At 40.4% G+C, this 11,077-nt stretch overlaps 1 protein-coding gene across 1 annotated transcript in view; it reads left to right on the top strand.

Moving 5' to 3' along the window:
• The first annotated feature begins 5,124 nt into the window (after positions 1-5,124).
• RP1 (RP1 axonemal microtubule associated) overlaps positions 5,125-11,077 on the top strand; it is a 295,171-nt gene continuing 289,218 nt past the window's right edge. The window contains exons 1-2 of the mRNA XM_073329615.1: positions 5,125-5,769; positions 8,986-9,157. Of these exons, the coding sequence (XP_073185716.1) occupies positions 5,125-5,769; positions 8,986-9,157 (817 nt within the window). The remainder of the gene's footprint in view (positions 5,770-8,985; positions 9,158-11,077) is intronic.

The following is an 11,077-nucleotide window of genomic DNA, read 5'->3' as shown; positions in this document are numbered from 1 at the left end:
AGTAATTTAAGTTATTTCTATTCAAAATCTTGATCAATTTCCAAAACTGAATAACTAACCAGACTAAAAATTTCCGAAACAACCTTTGGACAACTGCAAAAACCGCATACAGTGTTTTAAAAGTTGTTGTGAGTGGCCTTTGGAAACCTCATGAAAAAAACTGCCTCCTGAATTAATTTCTTAACTATATCAATAGTTAAGTAAATGGGGCAAAATCCACTCCACCCAAGTAATCATACTCTATGGAAGTGGTGTGCGGAGGGATTGAGGAGGTAAAGCCACTCACTACAACCTGGGTTCAGGGTATGGGGTTGCTGTGAAGCCTTCACCCCTTTATCAAGGTTGCTATTCCACATGGGCTGGAATAGTAACCTGAGCTCCTGTCTGCCAGCTGAGAGGGGTGGGGTTTTGGGGTTATTCGGGGTGCTTATGAGCCATGTTGCCACTGGTTCTCTCATTACATGTGCACATTTGCCCTGAAGCTACAGTGGTAGAGCTTGTGCTACTATAAGCAATATTAACTCCCACAAGCATTTCCCCTGAGAAAATTACTGTGTTTGGAGGGAAGCACAGTGTGTGAAATGGCTATACCTCGGTTACATCACCAGTCCTGACTCACCTTGCAACCAAGTGACGGGACATTGGCAAGCATGAGGAAAGCATCTGATGTTGGCTGCACTTCTACCTTCATTTAGGACCCTAGCTTGCTTTTTTTCCTGTGCTGCCCTAAACATGGGAACACATGGGCCTGTAGAGGCAGTGGGAACATTTAATTAAAAATTGTATATGATACTCCTGTTCATATTTGTATGAAGCATGCAACTACTTTGAACTCGAATACCAATATTTTCAAACTTGGGTGCCTACTGTTGGACACCAAAATCTATATTTAGGCAGCTAATGAATGGGCCTGATATTCAGAGGTGCTGAGCACCCAAATCTCTCATTGATTTCAGTGGGATGTGCAGTTTCTCAACCTGTGAAAAGCAGGCCACTTAACTGGGTGCCTAATATGGATTTTGAGGTCTAATTTTAGGCACCCATGTTTAAAAATTCTGGCCTGTATGACCTTAATGGAACAGTTAACATTTTTCTGTTGCATCATGAAAATTTGAATATACAAGATCAATCTTGGTTCCAACTCAATCTTGAGGGTTATTTTCAGTTTCTCAACATACCATGTGTGTCCTTTGCAGCACAGATAATATAATGCAAAGTAACTTCTCTTCCTTCATATCATTCACTTTTCAAAATAAAAGAATTTGGCTATTTTATATTTAAAGAGAAGAAAACAAAACAAAACATGAATTGACAGGAGGAACTAAGGCCCAAACCTTAAACCAGTCCTGTCAAATGTGATTTTTACCTTGATCCTCAACTTCCTTTAAAGGTGCGAACATTTTCTTATCAGTCCCAGAGCTGATGTCTTTAGGTGGTGAAATATTTTCTTTAAAACAAGGCACTTTTCCCAGTTTCATGAAGAAAAATGTTTAATAGCTGAAGGAGGTAGCAGGTTCCTGTATTCAGTCTGCCATCTGCATTCAAGTGATAGAGAGTTTAATTTAGTCTATTTTATTTTACTTTTAAAAACACACATATAGTCCTCAAGTATGCTATATACCTTTTTATGAAAAGTGCCTTTGAAAAGGACATTGGTTTTAGTAGAGAGATCTTTTCTTCAGGCTGATTAGTTTATAAGCCAGTTTTTTTCCAGTGTATGTTGTGGTCAGGGCAAGCCAACTGTTACCAGATATGCCCATTACTTTGGGGTATGCTCATTTATGAGGGTTACTCTTTTGGGGGAGGCTGTTTCAGTAATTCTATCAATGTACTGCTTGTGTCACTTGTGTTTTCATGTGGAGCTCTACTTTTCCCTTCTGCAAGTTCCCTCCCGATGGAGCTCTCCTGCAGGACCTAGGTTCCCCAGCCTCCAGCCCCAGAATCAGATGAACATACACACACACACACACACACACACCCATTAACAGAGTGCATCTGAGTGGATCGGGTCAATCAGCAAGCTGACCCCTTATATGTCCCTGGACTCAGGAGGCTGGATCGAGCAGCGCTTCCAAGCTGCCACCCTTATATGCCAGAGGTTCAGCATGTCCCTATCCCCAATTTCACGTTACAATTGTTCTGGTAGTAACCCACTTAATGAGTAAACCCCACAGGATTTATGGGTGCTACAGGGATCTTTAGCTTATGTAAGAGAAGCGTTGCTGCAGAGCAAATGGGGAAGCCAAAAGCACACAAAAAAAGAGAGAGACAGAGAGGGAGGAAAGCAACCGGCTTAGCTATAAAAGTTATTTATTGCCAGGTAATAACCATACAAGGAGATCCAAACAAACAAAACAGTTACAATATTAAATCTAGCTTAAATTTGATTACAAAAGTCAGGTTTAGAAAACTATACCTGATCACACAAGTCAGGGTTAGAAAGCTACACCTAGAGTAGGAAAAAAACAGACAGAGAGAGAGAGTGAGAGAGAGAGTTGGGTTCTCACCACTCCGTGAAGCTTGAATCGGTCAGGGTTACTAGGTGGGGGTGGTAGCTGAGGGTCCAGAGTGCTGGAGACAGGCAGAGCCCCCAGCATGATCAGTCAGGAGATGAAGTCCCAATGAAACTGATGCAGATTTTGGATCCAGGCATCAGAACGCTTACTTGAGCATGAATAGGGTTTTTTGTAGGGAAACAACAATGGTTCAAGGGAGAACACTAGATTTGTTTATGGGTGAACTGATGGCTCAAGGGAATATACCAAAGTTATTTTGTTCAGGCTAGATAATAGGAACTGATCATTCCTGGCGATGGATGGTGTTCCTTCGAGGGAGCTCACAATGCCATTAGGCAGCTTCAGTATTTTGGATACCAATAAAAGATTTATTACTAGGATTGGTCTGATAACTACTGAGTTGGGTGTGTGCAGGTGTGGGTTCATTAACATCTGGAGCAGAGATCCCCCATCATGCAGTGCTTCCCTGCTTTTCTGGTCCCAGAGTTCAGTGTGGTTCTTGCCTTGGAATCTCTATTCTCCATTCTGTATGCTAATGGAGGTGCCTCCCTGTCCCATCTTCAATGCAAATCAGGCTAGGGGAGTTGCCTTAATCCTGTCACCCTTGTCCAGAGGGGTTTAGGTGTGTCTCCCACTGCCTTTTTATTGCTTTTTGTAAGTCTTTTTTCTGATTGGTTTTGGTTCAAGCAGAGGCTGGGGGGTAAGAGGGCGTCCTTCGTGAGTCAGACAGGCTGGATACTGCACCCAGTTTCTCCAAGAACACAGAGCTGACAGGTAACACAACAGTTAAAATAAAATACTGTTATTAAAGGATTGTAACTAAATTAATTGAGTAATAGAGCAGGTGCATGTGGAGAATGCACAGGGGGAGTGGTCCCTGTTTTAAAGATCATGGCCCATGCTTACATTGCTTTCAGAAATAGCATGTTACTTAGATGACTAGAATTTTAAAGGTCATTCTAAAGTTTTAGCTACTGAAAACTGCCATTTTAATTAAAAGCACTGGAAATGGCTTTGTCTTTATAAAAGATTACCCTAATTTAAGCCTATTTCTCCTAGGAAAAAATAATTTCACACTTGATCAACAAGATTTCACTCAGCACAAATGCATATATTTAAATGGTAGAGTTATGTATCCGAAAAGGCAAAGCTTACAATAGAAAAGCAAATGATCTGTCACAATTTATAAAGTGGACCATTAACTTTAGCCACCAAAACATGCTGTCAAGGTTCCTTCCCCACTCTGAACTCTAGGGTACAGATGTGGGGACCTGCATGAAAACCCCCCTAAGCTTATTTTTACCAGCTTAGGTTAAAACTTCCCCAAGGTACAAACTATTTTACCTTTTACCCTTGGACTTTATTGCTGCCACCACCAAGCATCTAACAAATATATAACAAGGAAAGAGCCCTCTTGGAAACGTCTTTCCCCCCAAAATCCTCCCAGACCCTACACCCCCTTTCCTGGGGAAGGCTTGATAAAAATCCTCACCAATTTGTACAGGTGAACACAGACCCAAACCCTTGGATCTTAAGAACAATGAAAAAACAATCAGGTTCTTAAAAGAAGAATTTTAATAGAAGAAAAAGTAAAAGAATCACCTCTGTAAAATAAGGATGGTAAATACCTTCAGGGTAATCAGATTCAAAACATAGAGAATCCCTCTAGGCAAAACCTTAAGTTACAAAAAGACACAAAAACAGGAATATACATTCCCTTCAGCACAGCTTATTTTATCAGCCATTTAAACAAAACAGAATCTAATGCATATCTGGCTAGATTACTTACTAAGTTCTAAGACTCCATTCCTTTTCTGTTCCTGGCAAATGCATCACACAGACAGAGAGAACCTTTGTTTCTCCCCCCCTCCAGCTTTGAAAGTATCTTGTCTCCTCATTGGTCATTTTGGTCAGGTGCCAGCGAGGTTATCCTAGCTTCTTAACCCTTTACAGGTGAAAGGGTTTTTCCTCTGGCCAGGAAGAATTTTAAAGGTGTTTACCCTTCCCTTTATATTTATGACACATGCTCTAAACACTAATCTGATGTTACTTACAGTGTAGTAAATTGGGAGTAGCATCACTGAAATCACTGGAGTGCACTGGTGTAAAACTGATGTATTTGAGATCAGAATCAAATCCATTGTCTTTCAGTTTTTGTTTATCTTGGACTGAATTATGGCTCATGCATCTGCATAAACTCTCCCCTCCCCATGAATATTTCCCTAATACATAATGTGTGAAATGTGGTCATTACATTCATCCTTAAAAAAGAAAATCTCTAATTGCCATTGTAGTCTGACAAAGTACCTCTTTCTAAAGAAAATGCTGTTATACCAAAATGATAAGAGATGTGAAATTACAATGGAGAGTTCTGGGAGTATTTGAAAGTAAAGCTATGCTAACTTAATCCTACAGTACTGGAGTCTTTGTGGAATTTTGAGATAACAGCTTGGACCCATTTAAGTCAATGATTTTTGGCAAGATTTGCTGCTGTTGATTTTTCTTACAAATTTTCCTTTTGCATTTTTCAGAATGAGGACTATGTTGTTACTGCAGTTGTGAGAAAACTTTTACATCCATCTCCTCCTCCTTCCAGAGTACTGTCAAAATGAGTGAAACGCCATCAACTAATTATTCAGTGCTTCAGCCAAACTCCTCTGAGAGTGAACAGACTTTGTCTACACGTCACTTCAATGTCACCGAACCTGTTGTGGCCAAACGAATCTGTTTCTATAAAAGTGGAGACCCTCAGTTTAATGGGATCAAAATGGTCATTAATAATCGATCTTTCAAAACATTTGATGCCTTGCTGGATAACTTGTCCAAAAGAGTCCCAATACCATTTGGGGTGAGGAATATTAGTACACCACGCGGGATACACAGTATCACCAATCTGGAGGACCTTGAAGATGGAAAGTCTTATATTTGTTCCCATCAGAAGAAAATTAAGCCCATTAATCTGGAGCGGGCCAGTAAGAAGCCATTGCCCTGGCAGATCAGCAGGCCAGTTAGCGCTCGTCGCCGAGTTGTGCAGTTAGCCAGGGAGAAAGAAGACAGCATTGTTCAGGAAGACAGAACTGTCAAAATAAGAACTCCCGAAAAGCTGCTTGTTTTCAAAAATGGTGACGTGAGAATCAGGTGCACTATAGTTCTGAGTAAGAAGAACATGCAAAACTTTGAGACCTTTCTGGATTACATAAGTGAGTTAATGCAGTATCCAGTTGTGAAGTTATACACTACTGATGGCAGAAAGGTGAGAATAAACAGTGGCATCAGATATGCTTTTCACAATGTTTGCTTTTATAATATTACCAATGTAATCAAATGATTTGGTTGCTTACATGGCTGGCGCAACTCTGACCAGTGTAAGGTCCCCTGTGTCCTGACCATCAGCTACCTGCTGCCTTCCTTGTGGACCTGCCTCTGTACACCTATGGACCTTCAAAAAAAGTAGTCAGTTTTGTGGAAGGATGCACACTCATCTTGGGACTGTAGTGACTGAAGCGAGGGAATTTTAATTCTAGGTTTTCATGGAAGCCCACCAGTCTTCTCTTAAACCGCTTCCTTCTCCATGTCTTCTAATGACAGCTTTTCCTGGACAGGATGCTTTTCTAGTCCTTTCTTATGCATGCCTTCAAAATATGTCCACTCATCCAATCACATGTAACCTTTCCACAGCCCTGTCCCACAATTAGGACATGCATTAGGCAGAGGTCTTTTGGAAAGCTACCTCTGTTCCCCTAAGAGATAATGGTCCATTAATGCAGTAGAACAAATTCCTGTACCTACTCATCCCCCAGGAGTTGTGAGCATCTTCACTATGATGTATTCAAGTTGTCAGGGCCGGACTAAGTTCACCTTAGGGTACTTAAGGAACTAGCTGAAGTAATCTTGGAACCATTAGCGATTATCTTTGAGAAGTCATGGAGAACCATGAGGTACCAGAGGACTGGAAAAGGCAAACATAGTACCTATCTTTAAAAAGGGAAACAAAGAGGACCCAGGGAATTACATACTAGTCAGCCTAACTTTAATATCTGGGAAGATACTGGAACAAATTACTAAACAATCAATTTGTAAGCGCCTAGAAGATAATACGGTTATAAGTGGTAGCCAACATGATTTTGTCAAGAGCAAATCTTGCCAGACCAACTTAAATTCCTTCTTTTCCTAGTAGATGTGATATATGTTGATCTTAGTAAGGCTTTTGACAGAATCCCACATAAACTAGGAAAATATGGTCTAGGTGAAATTACTATAAGGTGTGCACACAACTGGTTGAAAAACCAAACTTAAAGAGTATTTATTGATGGTTCACTGTCTAACTGGGAGGATGACTCTAGTGGAGTCCTATATGTGTCTATTCTGGGTCCAAAACTAGTCAACATTTTTATTAATGACTTGGATAATGAAGTGGAGAGTGTGCTTATAAAATTTGAACATCACACCAAGCTGGGTGGTGTCTCAACCTCTTTGGAGGACAGGATTAGAATTCAAAATGACCTTGATAAATATGGCTGAAATATAAAAAAGATTAAATTAAATAAAGACAAATGCAAAGTACCACACTTAGGAAGGAAAAATCTAATTCACAAATATAGAATGGGGAATAACTGACCATGCAATAGTACTGCTGAAAATGATCTGGGGATTATAGTGGATCACAGATAAATATGGACCAACAATGTGATGCAGGTGTAAGAAAAGCTAATATCATTTTGGGGTGTATCAACAGGAGTGTCATATGTAAGACATGGGAGGTAATTGTCCTGCTTTACTTGACACTGATGAGACCTCAGCTGGAGCACTGTGCCCAGTTTTGAATGCCCATACTTTAAGAAAGATGTGAACAAATTGGAGAGAGTCCAGAGGAGAGCAAGAAAAATGATAAAAGGTCTGGAAACCTGATCATGAGGAAAGGTTAAAAGAAGCTGGGCATATTTAGTCTTGAGAAAAGAAGACTAACTGGGGACCTGATAAGTCTTCAAATATGTTAAGGGCTGTTATAAAGAGAGTTGTTCACCATGTCTCTTGAAGCTTAATCTGCAGCAAGGAAGATTTAGGTTATATATAAGGAAAGAACATTCTAACAATAAGGATAATCAAGTACCGGACTAGACTTCTAAGGGAGGTATTGGAATTCTGTTACTGGAGGTTTTTAAGAAGAGGTTAGACAAACACCTGTCAGGGATGATCTAGACACAGTTGGTTCTGCCTGTTGAGGTCCCTTCCAACCCTACATATCTGTGATTCCATGACAATGTAATTGCTAGTGTAAGAGCAAAAGTTCCTATACTCAAAACTCAAAGTCAGATCTCCTGTATGGCTACTACATTGCTGAGGAAAGCTCACAATGCCATAAACTAAGTAATCTTGATTTTTATCCCTATTTCTCTATATTTGTAATGTTCAAAGGATGAAATTGCTATGAGCAACATTCAACTGTATTATGTTCTTCATCTGTCTTTGCCACCCATGAGTTATGGCTATAAAACCTCATATAAGGTTATCTTACATTTTATAAACTGTGGACCAAATCCTAGCCTACAAAGCCCGAAACTTCCAGAAACAATGGGCCTGATTCTCCTCTTGCTTACACAAGTTTTACATTGTTGTAACTTCATTAACTACAATGGAGTTTCTTCTGGTTTACACTGGTATAAGTGAAAGGGGAATCACACTCAGCTCAACTGAACACCGATGCAGGGTGAGACTTTCACAGGGCTGGCTCCAGGTACCAACTTTCTAAGCAGGTGCATGGGGTGGCAATTAGAATGGGGTGCAGTCCGTGTCCTGCGGTGGCAATTCGGTGGCAGCTCCGCCGCTTTTCCTGCCGCGGTGGCTCTTGGCACAGCGGCAATTCGGTGGCGACTGCTTGGGGCCCCTGGTCTTTCACCTTCCACTAGGTGAAGATGTGATTTCTGTGTTCGGTTTCCACAAGTAGACATGAAAGAGGGAAAGGGGCATATCACCTACAAGCTAGCAAAGCACAATCCATGAGGCTCAAATTCCTTGTAACTGGAGGAGCAGGAAGCTAGGTCCACTACTAATTCTGTATATTTGGCAGTATGCAGCCACAGACCCCCCCATACAAGAGTCCGGTAATATATTTTGTGGCGGAAGATTCTTTCCTTCACTGACTTATACACACACACTCTCATTCAGTCATTTCATGGCTGTTGATTGTCTCTCTATAGGGATAAATCCAAACCTAACTTCAGGGAAATATTTATCTGGATCCAATATATTTACACACTTATTCACAAAGACAAAGGAAGTGCATTACCCAATGTTGAAATAAATGCCACTCTGGAATAAAATCCAGCCCTTTGTAATAGCCTGCTGCAATGCTACATATGTTTAGGGTAGAAAGTGAAGAAAAAATATGTGGAAAAACTATACCTGTTGTATTATTACTATTTGTTACTTATGCAGAGAAATTGATTTGTTGTTGTATTTTTTTTTCCAGGTTCCTAACCTTCAGTCTCTGATCTTGTGTTCTGGAGCTATTGTGGCAGCTGGGAGAGAGCCTTTTAAACCAGGGAATTATGATCCTCACAGGTATTCACTACCTGCTAAATTGCCGGGACTCTCCAATCGTGTGTACCCCAAAGCAAATGCCAAATCAGAGAGCAGAAATAGTAAGTCCCTTTAATTATTTTGTATTTTCTCAAGTGATTTATCTCTTCCACATTTTAATGTTAAAAAAATGAAAACATAGCAATCTGATTGGGATCAAGGGTATTCAAGAAGGTCAGTTGAAACAAAACTCTTTATTTTTGTCAGATTTCCTCAGTAGGCATCAGAAGATGAAAGCATTAATTTTCATTTTGGAATTCAAGTTTCTGTTAAAAATTCAGCTGGCTTACATATTTCCTTTCAAACAGAATTATTTGGACTTGTATGTAAAGCTATCAAGACTTATTTTAAAATGGACTGATTGTTGCTAATCTATCCACATCATGCTTTGTGCATACTACAGCAAGGGTAACAGAAAGCACACAGTTTGATACAGAGAACAAATGTATATCTCCCTTCTAGTTGAACTTTCTGATGGTATTACAGCAGAGCAAATGTATTACCATGCAGTGTTCAGATCTTAACTCAGTAAATGAATGGGGATATCTTGTCATATCCTTAATTCCATATGTGCCCATATCTAACTAAAGCAAACTCGGAAAAGCAAGGAAATAAGCAGTTAAATTTTTCAGTATCCAGGTGCCCTCCATACGTTTCAACCTCAACTAGTTCCTTTCCACCACTCTGTGCCCACATATATCTCCCCCCTCATCCTGAACAGTCAGTATGTAGTAGGGTGACCAGATAGCAAGTGTGAAAAATCGGGGCAGAGCGTGGGGGGTAATAGGCGCCTATATAAGACAAAGCCCTGAATATCAGGACTGTCCCTATAAAATCAGGACCTCTGGTCACCCTAGTATGTAGCCTTCACTCTGTTTATTGGCCATGTGTTCATGTGTTTTCATTTAAAATAGGTGTGGTGTGACTTTCATAAAGTTACAGTGTACATTGTATTGGTTTGTGTAAGTGAGGTACACTGTCAGGTTGCTGAATATTTAAATATTTAATCTATCTAAAGTTCTTATATGGTCCTGCCACCATAATATTTGAGCATGTCGCTATCTTTAATGTATTCATCCACACAATACTCAAGAGAGGTAAAGAGAAGTACTAACATCCCCATTGTACAGACAGGAAACAGTCTTTCTGTGACAAAGGGTTACCTTTATAAAAGCGATTAGTGATTTTTGGATGCCTCAGTAAAGCTTCCTGAAGTTCTGGAGAGACAAGGAGGCAGTGCTGGAGGAGTTAATTTTCTCTGCTAATTTTCCATGGTGCTCCTGTCTTGCTGTGCTGAGGAGCCTAGGCAGCATCAACTGCCAGTGGCTCTCACAGAATCACTAAGCTCCTGTTCACTCCCCCGCCCCCTGCCCAGTGCCCCTGCTGAATATCTCATGTCCCCAAGTCCCCTCTCTTTAGTTATTCCCGCCTTCCACTCTGCAGCCCACCCTGATGTCTCTTGCCCCACGTGTTGTCTCCTTGGTCACCAGGGCTGTGTGTACAGGATAGCTGATGAGTTAAGAGAACAAGTAGGAACATTCTGAGGCAAATGAAATGACTACAAAAATCAAAGTTGTCAATAAGTTTTTCTCTTCCATCTATATTTTGCCTATAGTCATGGCCAAGTTGGTAGCGTTAGAATATGGAAGTAGCTGACAGAGCTGGAAAGTTTCATCAGCTAATATTGGTCAAATGCAGTTAAAGCAAGAGGAATAACTCTTTATGTATTTTCCTTTAAAAATTCAAAACTGCCCCATGTCGGAGATATCATCAGGTTATATGAGTGTAAAGTTCAGAGTTTTGGGCGACTTCTGTTGTTTTCATTCCATTTCCAGAGGCGAGTGAAGATGAGATTTTTATTTACAGAAGTGAAAGGTCTGGTCTCTGGAATGAGAGACAGGCTGAATTTACCATCATTTCTCATTCAGTTCCAGGAAAAGCCTCTACAATGGAAACTTGAAAGAGGCAACAAATCTGAAATT

The sequence above is a fragment of the Lepidochelys kempii genome, chromosome 2 (genome assembly GCF_965140265.1).
Source record: "Lepidochelys kempii isolate rLepKem1 chromosome 2, rLepKem1.hap2, whole genome shotgun sequence".
Classification (NCBI taxonomy): domain Eukaryota; kingdom Metazoa; phylum Chordata; order Testudines; family Cheloniidae; genus Lepidochelys; species Lepidochelys kempii.
Note: the sequence above shows the minus strand (reverse complement) of the source record. Positions and strands in the feature narration are given on the sequence as shown.